Genomic DNA, 21,690 nt, shown 5'->3' on the forward strand with positions numbered 1-21,690 from the left:
AAAAACGTGACTATATATCATAGAGCTTATATTCGTATCTTTGAAACTATATGTATTTATCTTTACCCGTTAAATCAGGGTTGTGGTGTACCTTTTTATGGTAGAGCGCTTGGACCTTTTTATTTTTTAAGAATTTGTATCTTGTAATCTGGTGTTTATCACTTAGGTATTAGGCAGCCTTCCTTCAGTGTGAGTGCACAAGTGTGTATTTATAATGTGTATACTCTGTACTATAATACAAAGCAGTATGCATACCTCAATGTAATCACTACGAACTGTGTATACTCTGTACCATTATACATAGTAGTGTGTACAGCTCAATGTTATCACTACACACTAGGGGTGTGCACCGGCCACTTTTCGTGTTTTGTGTTTTGGTTTTGGATCTGGATCTTTCTTCGTGTTTTGGATCTGGATTGGTTTTGCCAAAACCACCCTTCCGTGTTTTGGGTTCTGGGTTTTGTGTTTTGGATCTGTATTTTTTTTTTAAAAAGCATAAAAACAGCTAAAATCACAGAATTTGTTGGTTTCTCTGCTCCTATGCTATTATTAACCTCAATAACCTTAATTTCCACTCATTTCCAGTCTATTCTGAACACCTCACACCTCACAATAGTGTTTTCATGTCCAAAAGGTTGCACCGAGGTAGCTGGATGACTATGCTAAGCGACACGAGTGGGCGGCACAAACACGTGACCCATCTAGGAGTGACACTGCAGTGGCAGACAGGATGGCAGTTAGAAAAACTAGGCCCCAAACTGTACATAATGCAAAGAAAAAAAAGAAGTGCAAGATGGAATTGTCCTTGGGCCCTCCCACCCACCCTTATGTTGTATAAACAGGACATGCACACTTTAACAAATCAATCATTTCAGCGCCAGGGTCTGCACACAACTGTGGCTGAAATGATTGGTTCGTTTGGGCCCCCACAAAACAAGCTGGCAATTAATGTGTCCCTGCACAAACTGGCTCTACGGAGGCAAGATGTCATCCTCATCCTCCTCATCCACCGATTCCTCACCCTCTTCAGTGTGTACATCCTCATCCTCACAAAGTATTAACTCGTCCCCACTTGAATCCACCACCACAGGTCCCTCTGTACCTTCTGGAGGCTGGTCTGCCTGGAAGAGCTGATAATTCATTTTGATGAACATCATCTTCTCCACATTCTGTGGAAGCAACCTCCTACGCCTTTCGCTGACAAGGTTCCCGGCTGCACTAAACACTCTTTTGGAGTACACACTGGAGGGGGGGCAACTCAGGTAAAATAGAGCCAGCTTGTACAGGGGCCTCCAAATTGCCTCTTTTTCCTGCCAGTACAGGTATGGACTGTCTGACATGCCTACTTGGATGCTGTCACCGATGTAATCCTCCACCATTCTGTCAATGGTGACAGTATCATATGCAGTGACAGTAGACATGTCAGAAATTGTTGCCAGGTCCTTCAGTCCGGACCAGATGTCCAAACTTGGTCCTGCCTGCCCTGCATCACCGCCAGCGGGTTGCTTAGGATACCTAAGTTTTTTCCTGGCAGCCCCAGTTGCGGGAGAAAATGAAGAAGGAGCCGTTGACGTGTCACGTTCCGCTTCAGCTGACAGTGTGTTCACCAGCAGGTCTTTGCACCTCTGCAGGCTTGTGTCGGCCGGAAAGAGAGACACCACATAGGCTTTAAACCTAGGATCAAGCACGGTGGCCAAAATGTAGTGGTCTGATTTCAACAGATTGACCACCCTGGAATCCTGGCAAAGCGAATGAAGGGCTTCATCCACAAGTCCCACATGCCGAGCGGAATCGCTCCGTCTTAGCTCCTCCTTCACTTTCTCCAGCTGCTTCTGCAAAAGCCTGATGAGGGGAATGACCTGACTCAAGCTGGCTGTGTCTGAACTGACTTCACGTGTGGCAAGTTCGAAGGGCTGGAGAACCTTGCACAACACGGAAATCATTCTCCACTGCGCTTGAGTCAGGTGCATACCCCCTCCTTTGCCAATGTCATAGGTGGATGTATAGGCTTGTATGGCCTTTTGCTGCTCCTCCATCCTCTGAAGCATATAGAGGGTTGAGTTCCACCGCGTCCCAACCTCTTGCTTCAGGTGATGGCGGGGCAGGTTCAAGAGTGTTTGCTGGCGCTCCAGTCTTCGGCACGCAGTCGCTGAATGGCGAAAGTGGCCAGAAATTTTTCGGGCCACCCAAAGCGTCTCCTGCACGCCCCTGTCGCTTTTCAGAAAATTCTGCACCACCAAGTTTATTGTGTGAGCAAAACATGGGACGTGCTGGAATTTGCCCAGATGTAATGCCCGCACAATATTGGTGGCGTTGTCAGATATCACAAATCCCCAGGAGAGTCTAAGTGGGGTAAGCCACTGGGCGATGATTTCCCTCAGTTTCTCTAAGAGGTTGTCGGCGGTGTGCCTCTTACTGAAACCGGTGATACACAGCGTAGCCTGCCTTGTAACGAGCTGGCGTTTCTGAGATGCTGCTAATGGTGACGCTGCTGCTGTTGCTGCGTAAGGTGATACATCTACCCAGTGGGCTGTCACAGTCATATAGTCCTTAGTCTGCCCTGTTCCACTTGTCCACATGTCCGTGGTTAAGTGGACATTGTGTACAACGGCATTTTTCAGGACACTGAGGACACTTTTTCTGACGTTTCTGTACAGTCTCGGTATCGCCTGCCTAGTGAAGTGGAATCTAGACGGGATTTGGAACCGGGGACACACTACCTCCATCAATTGTCTAAATCCCACTGCACTAATGGCGGATACCGGACGCACGTCTAACACCAACATAGCAGTCAAGGCCTCAGTTATACGTTTTGCTTCAGGATGACTGCTGTCGTACTTCATCCTCCTCGCTAAGGACTGTTGGAGGGTCAATTGTTTAGTAAAAGTAGTGGTGTTCCTACTTCCTCTCTGGGATGATGAATGACTCCCAGCAGCAGCAACAGCAGCAGCGGCAGCAGTAGGCGTAGCAATGCAGGATCCTCCAGAGGAATCCCGGATAGGAGAGTCAGTCATGCCAGTGACATGGCCTGCAGGACTACTTCCGATCCTGACTAAGGAGGAAATTGACGAGGAGGGAGTTGACGGTGTGGTTTGCAGGCGCTTGGATACAACAGGACAACGGGATTTAGGTGTCCCTGGACTGCTTACGGTCTTAGCCAAAGTTTCTGAACTTGACAGTAACTTTTTATGAACGCGCTGCAGGTGCCGTATAAGGGAGGATGTTCCTAGGTGGTTGACGTCCCTACCCCTACTTATTTCACCTTTACATATGGTACATATGGCAAGACAGTTGTTGTCCGGATTTGGATAGAAATATTGCCAGACCAAAGAGGTGGAATGTTTGGTCTTCTGCCCAGGCATGACCGTGATGGGCTTTTTCATCCCACGGACAACAACTGTCTCCCCCGGAGCCTGATTTAAACAAACCACATCACCATCAGAATCCTCCTCGCCAACTTCCTCCTCAGCGCCAGCTACACCAGTATCCTCATCCTGTTGTACTTCAACAGTGACATCTTCAATTTGCATATCAGCAAGTGGACTGTGGGTGCTCCTTTCAGCACTTGCAGGGGGCGTGCAAATGGTGGAAAGAGCCACCTCTTCACGTCCAGTGCTGGGAAGGTCAGGCATCGCAACCACCACCACACTTGGACTCTCCTTGGGGATTTGTGATATCTTCTTAGAAAGCACAGTTCTTCGCTGTGCTTTTGCCAGCTTAACTCTTTTGATTTTTTTAGTGGGAGGAGGGCTTCCATCGTCATGTGAAGCTGAACCACTAGTCATGAACATACTAGGGATCGACCTTAGCCGTTCCTTGCCACTCCGTGTCGTAAATGGCATATTGGCAAGTTTACGTTTCTCTTCAGCTGATTTAAATGTCTTTTTCAAGGTCATTTTCCTGAACTTTGCCATTTGGGATTGTATGTGCCCTCTACTATGACATTGGGCATCGGCCTTGGCAGACGACGTTGATGGCATGTTATCGTCTATGTCATGACTAGTGGCAGCAGCTTCAGCACTAGTAGGAAGTGGTTCTTGATCTTTCTCTATTTTATTTTTATCGGAGAAAGTTTGGTCCTCCATTTATGTTATATCGATTTGATAAACACAGAAAATAATTTTTTTTTTGGTTTGGACTGGAGTGTACTTTGTGGGTTACAGCACCCTTTAACGGTCAAGCCAGCCGGCCCTTTACTTATGACACAGGCGACTCTTGGCACTACTTTGTTGATGCACGTGCGGCTACTGCGCACACAATTCACAAACACAGAAAATAATTTTTTTTTGGTTTGGACTGGAGTGTACTTTCGGGGGTTACAGCACCCTTTAACGGTCAAGCCATCCGGCCCTTTACTTATGACACAGGCGCACGCTTGGCACTACTTTGTTGATGCACGTGCGGCTACTGCGCACACAATTCACAAACACAGAAAATAATTTTTTTTTGGTTTGGACTGGAGTGTACTTTGGGGGTTACAGCACCCTTTAACGGTCAAGCCAGCTGGCCCTTTACTTATGACACAGGCGCACGCTTGGCACTACTTTGTTGATGCACGTGCGGCTACTGCGCACACAATTCACAAACACAGAAAATAATTTTTTTTTGGTTTGGACTGGAGTGTACTTTCGGGGGTTACAGCACCCTTTAATGGTCAAGCCAGCCGGCCCTTTACTTATGACACAGGCGCACGCTTGGCACTACTTTGTTGATGCACGTGCGGCTACTGCGCACACAATTCACAAACACAGAAAATAATTTTTTTTTGGTTTGGACTGGAGTGTACTTTCGGGGGTTACAGCACCCTTTAACGGTCAAGCCAGCCGGCCCTTTACTTATGACACAGGCGCACGCTTGGCACTACTTTGTTGATGCACGTGCGGCTACTGCGCACACAATTCACAAACACAGAAAATAATTTTTTTTTGGTTTGGACTGGAGTGTACTTTGGGGGTTACAGCACCCTTTAATGGTCAAGCCAGCCGGCCCTTTACTTATGACACAGGCGCACGCTTGGCACTACTTTGTTGATGCACGTGCGGCTACTGCGCACACAATTCACAAACACAGAAAATAATTTTTTTTTTGGTTTGGACTGGAGTGTACTTTGGGGGTTACAGCACCCTTTAACGGTCAAGCCAGCCGGCCCTTTACTTATGACACAGGCGCACGCTTGGCACTACTTTGTTGATGCACGTGCGGCTACTGCGCACACAATTCACAAACACAGAAAATAATATTTTTTTTGGTTTGGACTGGAGTGTACTTTGGGGGTTACAGCACCCTTTAACGGTCAAGCCATCCGGCCCTTTACTTATGACACAGGCGCACGCTTGGCACTACTTTGTTGATGCACGTGCGGCTACTGCGCACACAATTCACAAACACAGAAAATAATATTTTTTTTGGTTTGGACTGGAGTGTACTTTGGGGGTTACAGCACCCTTTAACGGTCAAGCCAGCCGGCCCTTTACTTATGACACAGGCGCACGCTTGGCACTACTTTGTTGATGCACGTGCGGCTACTGCGCACACAATTCACAAACACAGAAAATAATTTTTTTTTGGTTTGGACTGGAGTGTACTTTCGGGGGTTACAGCACCCTTTAATGGTCAAGCCAGCCGGCCCTTTACTTATGACACAGGCGCACGCTTGGCACTACTTTGTTGATGCACGTGCGGCTACTGCGCAGACAATTCACAAACACAGAAAATAATTTTTTTTTGGTTTGGACTGGAGTGTACTTTCGGGGGTTACAGCACCCTTTAACGGTCAAGCCAGCCGGCCCTTTACTTATGACACAGGCGCACGCTTGGCACTACTTTGTTGATGCACGTGCGGCTACTGCGCACACAATTCACAAACACAGAAAATAATTTTTTTTTGGTTTGGACTGGAGTGTACTTTCGGGGGTTACAGCACCCTTTAACGGTCAAGCCAGCCGGCCCTTTACTTATGACACAGGCGCACGCTTGGCACTACTTTGTTGATGCACGTGCGGCTACTGCGCACACAATTCACAAACACAGAAAATAATTTTTTTTTTGGTTTGGACTGGAGTGTACTTTGGGGGTTACAGCACCCTTTAATGGTCAAGCCAGCCGGCCCTTTACTTATGACACAGGCGCACGCTTGGCACTACTTTGTTGATGCACGTGCGGCTACTGCGCACACAATTCACAAACACAGAAAATAATATTTTTTTTGGTTTGGACTGGAGTGTACTTTGGGGGTTACAGCACCCTTTAACGGTCAAGCCAGCCGGCCCTTTACTTATGACACAGGCGCACGCTTGGCACTACTTTGTTGATGCACGTGCGGCTACTGCGCACACAATTCACAAACACAGAAAATAATTTTTTTTTTGGTTTGGACTGGAGTGTACTTTGGGGGTTACAGCACCCTTTAACGGTCAAGCCAGCCGGCCCTTTACTTATGACACAGGCGCACGCTTGGCACTACTTTGTTGATGCACGTGCGGCTACTGCGCACACAATTCACAAACACAGAAAATAATTTTTTTTTGGTTTGGACTGGAGTGTACTTTGTGGGTTACAGCACCCTTTAACGGTCAAGCCAGCCGGCCCTTTACTTATGACACAGGCGCACGCTTGGCACTACTTTGTTGATGCACGTGCGGCTACTGCGCACACAATTCACAAACACAGAAAATAATTTTTTTTTGGTTTGGACTGGAGTGTACTTTCGGGGGTTACAGCACCCTTAACGGTCAAGCCAGCCGGCCCTTTACTTATGACACAGGCGCACGCTTGGCACTACTTTGTTGATGCACGTGCGGCTACTGCGCACACAATTCACAAACACAGAAAATAATTTTTTTTTGGTTTGGACTGGAGTGTACTTTCGGGGGTTACAGCACTCTTTAATGGTCAAGCCATCCGGCCCTTTACTTATGACACAGGCGCACGCTTGGCTCTACTTTGTTGATGCACGTGCGGCTACTGCGCACACAATTCACAAACACAGAAAATAATTTTTTTTTTGGTTTGGACTGGAGTGTACTTTCGGGGGTTACAGCACCCTTAACGGTCAAGCCAGCCGGCCCTTTACTTATGACACAGGCGCACGCTTGGCACTACTTTGTTGATGCACGTGCGGCTACTGCGCACACAATTCACAAACACAGAAAATAATTTTTTTTTTGGTTTGGACTGGAGTGTACTTTCGGGGGTTACAGCACCCTTAACGGTCAAGCCAGCCGGCCCTTTACTTATGACACAGGCGCACGCTTGGCACTACTTTGTTGATGCACGTGCGGCTACTGCGCACACAATTCACAAACACAGAAAATAATTTTTTTTTGGTTTGGACTGGAGTGTACTTTCGGGGGTTACAGCACCCTTTAACGGTCAAGCCAGCCGGCCCTTTACTTATGACACAGGCGCACGCTTGGCACTACTTTGTTGATGCACGTGCGGCTACTGCGCACACAATTCACAAACACAGAAAATATATTATTTTTTTAGCACTTGGGGGGAGCGCCCCTGATGGACAGAGCACCCCCTGGACAACACTACAGCTCTCCTTTAGGACTGGGACACTGCACAGGACTTTGGAGTGGACACAGCCCCTATGGAGAACTGACTGCACAACACAGTCCAGCCAGCCCCTATGGACTTTGAAGTAGTGGACACAGCCCCTATTAACAACAGCAGCACAGCACAACACAGCCAGCCCCTATGGACTTTGAAGTAGTGGACAACAGCAGCACTACACTACACTACACTACACAGCCCTAACTCCCACCCTCCCTCTTCACTGTCCACAGCCGAGTGAGAAAATGGCGCCGACGCGGGTACCTTATATAGGATCCAAAACCCGCGAGACTCGGAAGGCGGGATGATGACGTTTTGCCTCGATTTCAGATCCGAGTCAGGCGGGAAAAGTCGAGCCTGACTCGGATCGGACTCAGATCGGGGGGGCTCGGGGGGGTTCGGATTTTAGAAATCCGAACCCGCTCACCCCTACTACACACTGTGTAAACTTTGTACTATTATACACAGCAGTATGCACACCTCAATGTATTCACTACATACTGCGTATATTCTGTACCATAATACACAGTAGTGTGTATAGCTCAATGTTATCACTACACACTGTGTATACTTTGTATTATTATACACAGCAGAATGCACACCTCAATGTTATCACTATATACCGTGTATACTCTGTACTATCATACATAGCAGTATTCACACCTCAATGTTATCACTACATACTGTGCATACTCTGTACTATTATACACAGCAGTATGCACACCTCAATGTAATCACTGCACACTGTGTATACTTTGTACCATAATACACAGTAGTGTGTACAGCTCAATGTTATCACTACACACTGTGTATAGTTTGTACCACTACACACAGCAGTATGCACACCTCAATGTTATCACTACATACTGTGTATATTCTGTACTATAATACACAGCAGTATGCACACCTCAATGTAATCACTACACACTGTGTATACTCTGTACCATAATACACAGTAGTGTGTATAGCTCAATGTAATCACTACACACTGTGTATACTCTGTACCATAATACACAGTAGTGTGTATAGCTCAATGTTATCACTACACACTGTGTATACTTTGTATTATTATACACAGCAGAATGCACACCTCAATGTTATCACTATATACCGTGTATACTCTGTACTATCATACATAGCAGTATGCACACCTCAATGTTATCACTGCACACTGTGTATATTCTGTACTATAATACATGGCAGTGTGTACAGCTCAATGTTATCACTACACACTGTGTATATTCTGTACCACTATACACAGCAATGTGTACACCACAATGTTATTATCACTAGAGATGAGCGGTTCGGATTCTGTGGAATCCGAACCGCTCCGAACATTGGGGATCCGAGTCCACCCGAACCCTGTTCGGGTGTTCACCGCCTGACTCGGATCCCCGTTCGGGGCCGAACGGCGGCCGCCTGATGTCGGATTCTCACTAGAGAATCCGACATCAGGTCTCCTCGCGTGTAGGGCAGAGCGCAGTGATAGCGCTCTGCCCTACACAGACACAGACACACAGCCGCCAGCGGCAGCAGTGTGTTTGTTACAGCAGCCAATGAGAGTCACACAGACTCTCATTGGCTGCTGCATGGAGGGAGCTGGCTGGAGCTCACACATGAGCTCCGTCTTCCGGCTCCCTCCTCAGCGTGTGACAGAGCGGACGGCGTGGGAGCAGGGATACAGGTAAGTTTTTATTTTTTATTTTTTTATTTGTGCAAGGGCCGGGGGCGCTACTGGGGGGGGGGTCTGCTACTGGGAGTGCGGGGGGGCCATACTACTGGGGGGGTCTGCACTACTGGGGGGGTCTGCCATCTGGGGGGGGCTATACTACTGGGGGGGCCATACTACAGAGGGGCCTGCTACTGGGGGGGGCTATACTACTGGGGGGGGTCTGCTACTGGGGGGGGCATACTACTGGGGGGCCTGCTACTGGGGGGGCCATACTACTGGGGGGGCTTACTACTACTGGGGGGGGCTGCTACTGGGGCAGCCTACTACATGGGGGGCCATACTACAGGGGGGGCCCATACTACAGGGGGGGCTACTACTGGGGCAGCCTACTACTGGGGGGGCCTGCTACTGGGGCAGCCTACTACTGGGGGGGCCATACTACTGGTGGGGCCATACTACTGGGGGGGCATACTACTGGGTGGCATGCTAATGGGGGGCATACTACTGGGGGGGCCTGCTAATGGGGGGCATACTACTGGGTGGCATGCTAATGGGGGGCATACTACTGGGGGGGCCTGCTAATGGGGGGCATACTACTGGGGGGGCATTCTACTGGGGGTACTGCATAGTGGACCCTACTACTAAGGGGACTGCATAGGGGGCACCACTGCTGGGGGACATTGTGTAAGGGACACCGCTACTGTGGGCATTGTGTAAAAGGGTCACTACTGTGGGCATTGTGTAAAAGGGGCACTACTGTGTGTCATAACATAAATAAGAGACACTACTTTATGGTGTAATGTGAATCAGGCCCTATGTGCGGTGTAATGCGAATAAGATTGTGCACTGTGACTCCTAGGGCCGTAGCCCACTTTGTAAACAAGTACTGTGACTCTGCTGGCCGTACCCCACTGGGTGGGTGCACTACTTTTCATTTCTGCCACTGCTGTGTGGCAATGTGTCATAGATGTGCTTTATACTGTGGTGTCTGTGTCGTTGTGCCGCTGCTTTGTCGCTTAGTAACCAGTCAGCTCACTGCAACCTTTGGCCAATAATGTTGAAAACAATATTATAAGTTGTGATATGGTCTAAATTGACTGGAAATTAATGTTATTGAGGTTAATAATACTCTAGGGAGAAAAAAAAGACCAATTTATGTGATTTTAGCTTTTTTTGTCAATTTTTGTAAAAAAATCCAAATCCAAATCCAAATCCAAAGCCAGTCACCGCAGTTTGGCAAATCCAAATCCAAATCCAAAGCCGGACGACGAATTAGAACCAAATCCAAATCCGGCAAAAATGGTCCGGCGCACATCCCTAATTATCACTACACACTGTGTATACTCTGTACCACTATACACAGCAGAGTGTACAGCTATATGTTATCACCATCGCGACCATCGGGCTTGCGACGAGACCCTGCGGTAGGGTCTCACTTCCGCAAGCCCTGGAGTGCTTTTGGCTCTATCAGAGCCAAAAGCACTCCCACTGACATCACTAGTGATGTCAGTGGGGCCGGCCCCAGACGGTAGGCGTACCCATGGGAACGCCTCCGTCTGTTCAGCCACGCCCCCGGCACGCCCACCAAAGGGGACGTGCTGTCAATCAACATCGACAGCACGTCCCCTTTGGTGAGAGACCCTTAATGACGGCTTGGCCGTCGTTATTCGGGTCTCGCGCATGCGCATGACGGAGGCGCCTCCGTCGTGCGCATGCGCACTTGGGCACCATCGACCCGTTTGCGAGCACTCAGCGCTCGCGAGCGGGTCAGAATCAGGCCCACAGATCATAATGTATTTAGTGCATATTCCTTCCAAAACCAAAGCTAAACCCAATTGTATGCCTTTTGAATATATTAACTAAATTTGCAGTTTTAAATACACTCTATGTAGTTACAACATCTCTAGAATCTCAATCTAAAGCCAACCTGGTGCAACTTCCATTACTGGGCATCTGACGCACCGAGATGGAACAGCGTGCAGGCACTTATTACATTTTATAGGCCCACCGAGAACCCGGGCAAGCTAATGAGGAGGATTAATGTCCTCACATTGTATTTTACATTGGGGTTTTTTTTTGGAGGGAGTGGGGGTGGTCAAGCCTCCTGCATTTGATCACGCCCCCTTAGTACCCAGCCCCAGTGGATGTCTCAAAGACCCTGTGAACAATCTGTTTAATTGATGTTTACTATCTCACAGACTGTAGCTAAATATCTTGAATAAATAAATTGCTTAATTGCTTATGTTTTCCAAGTTATCTTACTCAGAAATCCAAATGCTTATATAAATCTAATGCTGCATTGATGATTAATGTGAGCAATTACTACATGCTACTTGGAGAAGACAATATGGCATCATCTGTGGCACTAGATGGACCTATTAAAGTTGGAATTGATGCAAGTGTTGACTTTAAGAAATACAGTAATGGTAAGTTGCATTGTGTAAGATTCAAGTGTATCCTTTATATACTTGTTTACCTCTGTTATTTAAAAAAACATATGACTAATATCAGTGGCGTAAGTTTGATGCCTGGGCTCGGAGGCAAGATCATCTGACTCCTCCACCACTCCAATCCCTCCCGCAGGTAAAATACTCACCTGTCTAGATCTTCTGTGGTGGAAAGTCATCCCCTGCTCATTTGGGCGAAGATGCAGCTTGTAAATGGCCTAGCACTACCTTTGTAATGCTATAGTGAGTGAGAAGCTCGGGAATCCAAAGATGCTGGTATTTCTCTGCCCACACACACTTCCATTACCTCCTGGAAGATAAGCCTATCTCCCTTGCAGGGGCAGCTTGGCCGTAGAGCTAACCAGGAATTTTCCTGGTATGCCATGGCCTTATAGGTCCACACAGAGATGGAACTTTTTTTTTCTTTTTAAATCAATTCAGATCATTATTTTTCCCTAGCAGTGTGGGTTAGTTGTGAGGGAAGGTTTGCTGAAGATTGGGGGGTGCGAAGCTGCTCTGGCTGTCCAGACTCACTGGGGCTCATCCCAGTCTAAGGGGTCTATGTAGCCTTGGAGAGAGATGAAGTGGAGGGAACTAAAGCTGGGTACACACCTAAAAGATAGATATAGATATATATATATATATATATAAACAACCATCATCTGTCATCTGGCCGCGGGTCCTGCTGGCCGGGGGTTGCGTCACAACCCCACCCCTTGGCCTCTGCTGCAAGTGTACGGGCGGTTGGCTGACCGCCCATACACAGATATATCTGCAGATATATCTGCCATCAGCTGTGCAGCACAACCAATGCAGCCTGGAGGCCGGAATTTAACAAAAAAGGGACGCCCTGATTCAGAGCGAGCGCACTCAAATAGCGCGCGACTCTGAATCAGGCCCATAGACCCCTAAAAGAGGTGGCCCCATGGGCTGGCTGGCAACTTTTAGCCTGGGGGGCAAATGCATGCAGGTGGCCTTGGCAGAGGAGTAGCGTGTAGCCAGGGTGCCCGAAAGCACGTGTGCGTAGGTGCCCCCCCTCCCCCCCTCAAGTGTTCCAGGGAGGAGGCGGGTCCATATGGAATTAATGTAAAGTAAAAGTAAAGATATGGGGCAGCCCCCTGTAGTGGTGCCCATATGCAGTGCCCCCTGTACCCCAGGAGAAGACCCCCTTATACAGGCCACCAGTAGTGATGCTCATATGCAGTGCCCCTTATACAGTGTCCCCAGTAGTGGTCCCCCCTGAGCAGTGCCCCTTGTGCCCCCAGTAGTAAGCTCAACATCGACAGCCGCCCCTTTTGTAGTGAGCCATGGAGTGAGTGCTTTTTGCGCTCGCTCCGGGGCTCGCCCACGCCGCGCGTGCACACTGGGCCACCATCGACCCGCTTGCAAGCGCATCTGTATCAGGCTCTCCGTCCGGTCAGCGCTACATGCACGGTGCAGCTGTGTCACACAGACACAGACTGCCCGCGGCCCGCATGGCGCTGCGGCCCGGGGGGCACATGGCACCCTGCCCCCCTGGCCCAGCCCACCACTGGGTGGACCCCAGCAGTGAGGTTTGAGTTTCACGGGCAGCTTGCTCCGGTCTGTTCTTGCACAGCAGCCCGTGGAGGGATATTAGCTTGTCAGTCTACCAGCAATCCATATTACTCTGCAGCCCTACTTTCATTTGGACTTTCTACATTTTGTTAGTACACTAAGTTGAGACAGCCCTTTATAAAAATAAAAAAAAATGTTAGTCACACAGAGATAATTTGAATATAATTGTCAGTGAAACTTTGTTTAAAAAATGGAGGAAATATCTATTAAAGGAGTAGAAGTAAAGCTGTCTTCTAAGTGTACTGTAGTAGAATGATAAATTATAAATGAGCAGACATGTAAACATATTAGTAAATATTCATACCAAATGCAAGTGAAATATAAGTCTATCTGTGTGTTTTTTAGGCACCAGGGTACTCTAATGGTGAATACACACGGGACGATTAAAATGCACGATATGAATGATAACGATATCGATCATACCGTTATCAATCATATCATACATTTTTTGGTCCCTTCCAACCCACCAATGACCTGCGATGCATAGGCACCTATGGACGATAACGATATCATCCATCGCCCGTGCATGCAGGCCAACCTGGTCGATATGGGCCAGATTACTTACTATAGGGACCCGCGATCGTTGATCGCTGGTCATTGGTGGTATGCTGGATGATCAAAATCGATCGTACAGCACTCTGGGAAGGTGCAGGATGATCAGTCAGCGATATTGTTATCGCTGACTGATCGTCCCGTGTGTACGCACCATAAGTCATCACTGCATCACATCAGCTATATCTCCATATACAATTTCTAAACTGCAAAAACTCAGATCGTATAAAAACATTCTATTTGTATTTTGAATAGCATAAAAAAAAAATATATATAAAATATTCATGACAGTTTGTATGCAGGATAATAAGGGTTCCATATGAGCTGCATTACATAAATTGACAGTTATACACTGGCAAACAAGGTGAAGCTGGCAGGCAGACAAGGAAGGCAGCAAAATAGAATTTACAGTATTTTCTCCACTCTTCTGTACAGCAGTGTGAATTATGGCCCTCATTCAGAGCCACTCGCTAGCGGCAGTACGCTCGTTCCGAGCGATGTTCGCACATCTGCGCATGCGTACGGTTTTTAGAACGCATGAGCGAACCAGTCAGTGCGGCTGAAAATCGTTTGTACGCAATATAGCGAGTGCCTGCTATTTTGAGTGACAGGAAGAGGCGTATGTGGGTGGTAACAGGGGAAGGTGCTTGAAAACGGGGAGTGGAGATCAGAACGCAGGCGTGCTTAAAGGTCAAAACGGGCGTTTTATGGGTGTGCATAATTAATGCAGCAGCGTCAATGACCACGTCACTTGTTTTTTTTTAACTCAGAACTGCTCGCAAAATAGCGGTTGAAAAAACCAACCACAAGAATAGCGAGCAGTTCATATCCTGTTCGATGTACTCGATTAATCTAATAAATAGCGGACATGACGTATGGTGCGAGCGGCCAGGGGGCGTTTTTAACAAATAAACGAGCGTATGTTTTGCTCGCTCATTCAGACTTAGAGGTGTGAACAGACTGCAATGTGCGAACGGATCATTTGAATAGCCACCCCTTGTTTTTGAACGAACGAACGCAAAGAGCGAACGGCTCTGAATGAGGGCCTATGTTTTATCAATAATGGGTAATAGTAATGCTAACAACATACTTTATGTTATATAGGTACTTTTAGTGGCCAATGTGATAGCAAGCCAAATCATGCAGTTATTATTGTGGGATATGGGACAGAATATGATAAAAAGAAGAATGTGACTACAGATTACTGGATCATAAGGAACAGGTATGTTTGAAAATGTTGATGTTCACATTGACAAATATGTTTTTGTAGTATAGTTGTTGGTTAGGATGCACTTCGGGGTGTGGTAGTGTTTGGGGATATGTAATTGGGATTGGGGAGGGGGAGGGAAGTGGGGATGGTGCTGCAGCGTATAGTAGGGGTACCTGATCCTACTTGTAGGTTAACGTGATAAGAGATGGGTTACGTGCGCTCCTGGGTAATGTGTGTGTAGACAGGGACGGGAGGGGAGAGGGGGGGAGTTGGAAGGGGTGGGTGGTCAGTGTGTATTGTGGTGGGTGTGTTGTGGTAAGGTGTACAGAACACACAGTAGGCTGGGTGAGTGAGTAAAGGTGATAGAATTTATTCTTGTTAATTGTGTTAATAATAGTTCCTTCTTTTGATTGGAGGTACAGTGTTCCTCGGGAAATCGTTGCGTCTCTGGATTGTTCGGGGGGGCGTGCTGCCCAATGGGGGTGAACAGGTGCAGTCCACAGTTTGGAAGATGGGTAAACCCTTTGAGGGGTCTCCTTGACATGCGATCCTTACTACTGCATGTTCCCCTGCTGGACCTTTGGTCTACAGACTTTGGAACTGGGATGCCCTGGTTGTGGTGGTAGGGGTTGTCCCCAGTAGCGGCGTACCGCACTGGTGAGGAGGGGTGATGCTTACCTATCGGTAGGTGCCCGAAGTCCGTGGCAGGGAGCGGCTCTCTCAAGTTCCAGTTGGGGCCAAATTGTTCGGCTGACGTGGATCGTCCACGTGCCTGTGGGTGCAGGACAGGGATTGTCCTGCTGGCTGTGGGTCTCATTCAGACCCGCTCGCGAGCGCTGTATGCTCGCAAGCGGGTCGATGTTACCCAAATGCGCATGCGCACTACGGATGCGCCTCCGTCGTGCGCATGCGCGAGAACCGGTGAGCGACGGGGAAGCCATCGCTCGGGGTCTCGCACCAAAGGGGGCGTGCTGTCGATGGTGAGTGACAGCACGCCCCCTTTGGTGGGCATGCTGGGGGCGTGGCTGCCCAGACGGAGGCGTTCCCATGAGAACGCCTACTGTCTGGGTCCGGCCCCACTGACATCACTAGTGATGTCAGTGGGAGTGTTTTTGGCTCTGATAGAGCCAAAAGCACTCCGGGCTTGCGGCAGACGAGACCCTACCACAAGGGTCTCGTCGCAAGCCCGATGGTTGCGATGGTCTTGACCATCGCGACCATCTTTTTGCCCGCTCGCATAAGCTGTGGGTGGTTACCCACAGCTATGCGAGCGGCCAGGAGGCCGCTCCATTTTAAGCTAGGCCAGCCCTGATTCAGAGCGAGCGTTCTGGTCAGAGTGTCCAGCTCTGAATCACACCCTGTGTGCCGGCGCCCTTGTGCAGGTGCGAAGCAGTCCTCGTGAGACGGTAGTCGCTGCAGCGTTTGTGGTGTGCTGGCTGGCCATGCTTTACCCGACCCAGCAAGAATGATGGGGAGGATGCACGTGGTGATGTGGTCTGGGCTGCGTGTGCTGCACAGTTGGTGCTGTGTGTTCTTTACACCTTACCACAACAAACCCACCACAATACACACCACCCACCCCCTCCAACTCCCCCCCCTCTCTCTTCTCCCCTCCCTGTCCACACACACATTACCCAGGAACGCACGTAACCCATCTCTAATCATGTTTTTGTAGTAGTCTGGGACGTGCAGTGATATATATTGCAGCCTCTAGACCACCAATGACAAATAGAGCCCTAAGACCTTGTTAGTTATAGTAGTAAATATGAGTGACAATTTAATAGCAAAAAAATATTCATGTGTCTTGTTATAGGATTTTACTCTAAGCTGTAAATTTACTAAGTGTTGGTTTGGTTTTTGGTGTGACACTGCCATAGTAACCATCTGCTCTCATCCAATCAGCACTTCCCATTACTTCCTATGGAGTGACTGGGACAACCTCTTAATTTGGGTTTAGGCAGTGTACAGTGCTGTGCGTGGGGCTTGATTTTTCAGTTTATTATTTTATGAAGACCTGTGGATGCCTCCATGGACCGTGGAGGAGGCCGTGGAGGAGGCCACTCAAGAGTTTCGGAAGTACGATTTATTTATTTTTTTTAATAAAAGATTATAACCTTCAGTCCTGTATTTATTTTAACATTTTCTTTACATGCAGTCTACAAGTGCCAGCGGACCCTTAAGGTCCAGGCATGCTTGCACTTGTTGTTCCAGACAGGCTTGCTGGCACCTGTAATCTACCTGTAAAGAACAATATTATGATCAATTTTTTACACATTAACCCAGCACCCGCTGCCAGCAGGATTGGGGGGAATAGCTTTCTGCCCAGGGCTAGTACTGTAGTTCCTCGGGAGTGGGGACCTTAGTTTATTTTGGGGACCCCACATTCTAAGGAATTCACTAGACCTGGGCTGACCAGTTTGGGGCTGGTTAATGTTATGGCAGGGGGACCCCTCTCATTGCTGGTTATAGGAAAATAGGTGGCACCCCATGCCGTTTTTCCCCCTTATTTTCCCATACCAGCCATTCCAGGGAAGCCTTGGGCTGGTTATGAATTCGGTGGGGCATACAATTTTTAAATTAACGTTTAGCCCTTTCTCTACAGATTACATTAATGAAGCCTGCACAGATCACTATGATTCTTTTTAGGTAGGTTTGCCATTGTCTATTTCACTTATATTTGCCATCGGTTTTGAACTGGAAGATTAAAACCGATGGCATTTACAGCTGCAAAAACTGACTGACATCGACGTCAGGTTTCAATTGAAGCTGAAACCCTGGGGATGATAAATAGCATTTCTAAACAACTGTGATATCTGTCGTTGTCTGTCACTTTTGGTTTAGAACCAAAACTGGCCTTTAGTAAAAATGTATGGTAGCTTGGTTAGTTTAGGGTACCCTGGCAGGTACTGTACGGCCGCTTGGGCACAGTTCAGAGTGATTGAATCTTTGTCCATTTGGGCCACACATATGTAGCTAAATTGCATATATGTGGCTTATCCCACACAAGAACTAAACAGCTGGGTCCTAGTGTATGGAGCACAATTAATGCAGAGTTACCAATGATTATATAAAAAACAGCACTTCAGATCTCATTCAGATCTCAACTCTGGCTTCCTGCAACTTTGATCACTGGATTTGTATGTATATAGGCACCATTGCAATTAACAGCAGTGACAAGAGGTCAGAGACAGTTACTTTGTATCATGTCATTCTGGACTGCTAAAGTAAAAAAGGTGCAGATTAGAGAACATACCGCTGCCAGATAGAGACAGCTCAGGAACATCAGGCACACAGTTATTTGGGCCTGTTGTATAATAACCAACAGTTGATAAGTCTGAAGGGTAACTTATGCTATCGCCCAGGGAAGAAACAGACTTTACACAGAATGATGGATTGGTACAGCGGGTATAACTAAACAAGGACTAGGGAAAGTGGGAAAATACATCTTTATATCAGTGCACACAAGTAATATATTAAATATTATTTTCAAATTTTACTTTTATTATAATGTCGGATAAAATTATAATCCAAATTTCAAAACTCATATGAAACAAATGAGAAGCAAGCGAAATAAAACCAAAAAGAATAGAATGTGCAAAGGAATAAATATGTGTTTTAAAACAATTGTTCTGCTGGTGCTTCTTGTCCTTTATATTTCATATATGAATTCATGCCACATATATCTTAATCATACATAATTATTGCATGTAGAGACTATGGGGCCTATTTGTCAAGCAGTGAAAAGTGTAGAGACGTCAACCAGTGGAGAAGTTGCCCATAGCAACCAATCAGCTTTGAAGTAGCATTTATCAAGTACAGTATATAAAATAATAGATAGGAGCTGATAGATTCCTTTGTGGAAAAAACAAACAGGTCTCTATTACCTACTGTGTACTCCTATTAAGAGTTGCTACTCATCATAACTGTTTCAATAGTACTGTAAGATAGTTACAAAGAGTTCACAATGTATTACAGTAACATACATTGTGTTTAACAATTTGCATTGCAATAGTTACTTTTAACTGATATAACAGCATACTCTCAAATAATGTCAGAGCCAGATAATCTAATATCATTTAGTAACAGTACTGGCTAAAGGGTATGCAGTCGGGAAGCCGGCGGACCTAATCCTGACAGCCGGCTTCCCGACTGCTGAATCCCGGTGAGGGTTAAATGACAGGCGTCTAAATCTAGACGCCTGTTATTTTACCGACGCCGGGAGACCGGCGCCCGGCATACTGGTTAAAGGAACGCTGAGCGCGGATAGCCGTGCAGGGGGGAGGGTTAGGTTTAGGGTTCCCGGGTGGGACTTAGGGTTAGGCACCCCCCCAGGAGGTTAGGTTTAGGCTAGGGGAAGGGGGGGTAAGCATTAGGCACCCCCGGGGGGGGGACTTAGGGTTAGGCACCCCCCGGGGAACTTAGGTTTAGGCAGCGGGGACGGGGAGGTTAGGTTTAGGTTCTTAGAGGGGGGATTAGGGTTAGGCACTGGGGGGGAAGGCTAGGGTTAGGCACCCCTAAGGAAGGGTTAGGGTTAGGGGATAGAATTAGGTTAGACAATACTTACCTTGGACGATCAGGATTTCCTCCTCTGCCGGGATGCCGCTGCCAGGATTCCAACCGCCGGGCATGGGTCCGGTGGTAAATCATACCGATTCCGGCTAAAGTGCTGTTCTTTCATCGATAGTTAATATAGAAGATGATTGGAGTATAGTCAGATGTCCTCACAGGGTAAATTCCCACTGTAGCGTGTGAAGGTCAGTAATTAGTTCAAAAACAATTTAACTCATTGCAGTCTGGGAAGATAATATATAACTGCCAGTATAATCAGGATATTTCATATGTGGCGCTAGAGCAGTTGCCCTGTCACAAGTGCTATGAATGAACCAGTTGTTTATCTCAGGTTATATTCCCTAGTATACCTAGTTTCTAGCAGCAGCCGGAATCACACAGATTTTTTATGATAATTGTGGTCCCAGACACAAACATAGTTGCGCACAGCGTCACCAAGTATGTTAATATCAGTGTGGCATTTTAACATATCATTTTTATAATGTAATGAATATAGCACCAGCCAAAATGCTGATGTGCATTTCGCTATCAAAACAGCTTTCTCACAGGCCTGAAGCGAAACGCGTGTTGGCAGTTTTGCTGGTGCTATGTTTATTACAATATAAAAATGATATGTTAACCAAGCTGCAGATTGTACTGATTGATTCCTTAATGACAGTGTGTGCTCCCGACAGGAAGGGGCAGGCATGCACTGATGCATTTAAAAAGGGTGTGCCGTTAAACGGCAGTTGGTCAGTCCTCTCTGGCGTAGCTGGGGCTGGAGTAGTCTTGCACTTGGAGGGTCTGGTGAGGTGACTCTGAAAGGATTACAGTAGCATCAAAGGAAGAGAGGGGAGATTAGAAGCAATCTCCACCCACCTCTTAGGTCAGCTGTGGGAACTCTCCCCTTTTAGGGTGTTGTTAAGGGAAGGGCAGAGAAATTCAGCATCAGCCTCTACAGAACATGTGATTCATACAATGGTAACAGATATTAGGGGCTTTCTATACTTTCCACTGTGCTGGCGCATTTTATCTCTCATCCCCATTCACTGCACATGCACACATAGGAAACCACAAGCATTACAGTGCTAATACTGTACTTAGTATTTTCCTATCCATTTTACCCTAGCCTGCAAATCTAAAAGACTTGCATCATTACATACAACCTGGCAACAAACATATCCTTACTGATATATGCATATACCATTTTGTGTTTATTTTCGCCCATTTTTGCTCTATATCAGTGTTTCTCCAGCTCAGGCCCTGATTAAGCACGGATCGCAATTGCAACCATGTACGCAGATCGGACGATGTCGCGTGCTGCGCATGCGTATGCACCGCACTGTGCTGCGATCGCACTGGGATCAAGCACGGACATAGGAATCCATCACCGAGTGAGTGACAGGCAGTGGGCATTTGGGGGTGGTGACGGGGAAGTAGTTGCAGAAACGCAGGCATGCCTGTCCTGTTTGGATGCCATTGCATGGGCGTGCATAAATTAGCCAGCAGCTTGTGTACTCATTGCGTGCAACAAGACTTGCAATTTCTGAGACCTGATCTGACCTGCTGTTATTGTGCGTGACGTTGCGATGTGCTCCGATGTATTGCGGAAGTGAGAAAGCAGTAGTGGGCATCACTATGCTGGCTGAGCGATGACAGATATTAGCATATTTTCGCAGCAGCACTGCGTGCGATTATGGAGCTGCGATCACAATTGCGATCTGTGCTGAATCAGGCCCTAAGTCCTCATGGAACCCTAACAGTGCGTTTTTTTCAAAGTATCTTCAGAAATAATTAGTACCACCTGTAGATCAATTGTGTTAGTCAATTAACACACATGTGCTCCAGAAACATCATCTGGAAAACATGCACTGTTAAGCTGGCCACACATCTAAAGATTATCTGTCCAACAAGCCAACTAGTTGATTGGTTGGAATGAAAATCTGGTAAGGTATACAATCAGAAATTTGCTCCCAAACGCTGGAAAATGGACAAAAACTGTTGTTTGAACAAATAGTTTAGATCAAACATTTAAACTCGTCTGATGACCATTTTCATCTGTTTTCTAGCATTTAGGAGCAAATTGCTGATCATCATTTATCCCTATA

The 21,690-nt window shown here is 47.2% G+C and overlaps 1 protein-coding gene across 1 annotated transcript in view; it reads left to right on the forward strand.

Moving 5' to 3' along the window:
* Positions 1 to 21,690, forward strand: part of LOC148540381 (uncharacterized) — a 62,743-nt gene that overhangs the window by 31,176 nt on the left and 9,877 nt on the right. Inside the window, exons 3-4 of the mRNA XM_088444562.1 lie at positions 11,496 to 11,655; positions 14,929 to 15,046. Coding sequence (XP_088300688.1) covers positions 11,496 to 11,655; positions 14,929 to 15,046 — 278 coding nt within the window. The remainder of the gene's footprint in view (positions 1 to 11,495; positions 11,656 to 14,928; positions 15,047 to 21,690) is intronic.

This window comes from Taudactylus pleione, unplaced genomic scaffold (genome assembly GCF_031769625.1).
Source record: "Taudactylus pleione unplaced genomic scaffold, aTauple2 ptg000019l, whole genome shotgun sequence".
NCBI lineage: Eukaryota > Metazoa > Chordata > Amphibia > Anura > Myobatrachidae > Taudactylus > Taudactylus pleione.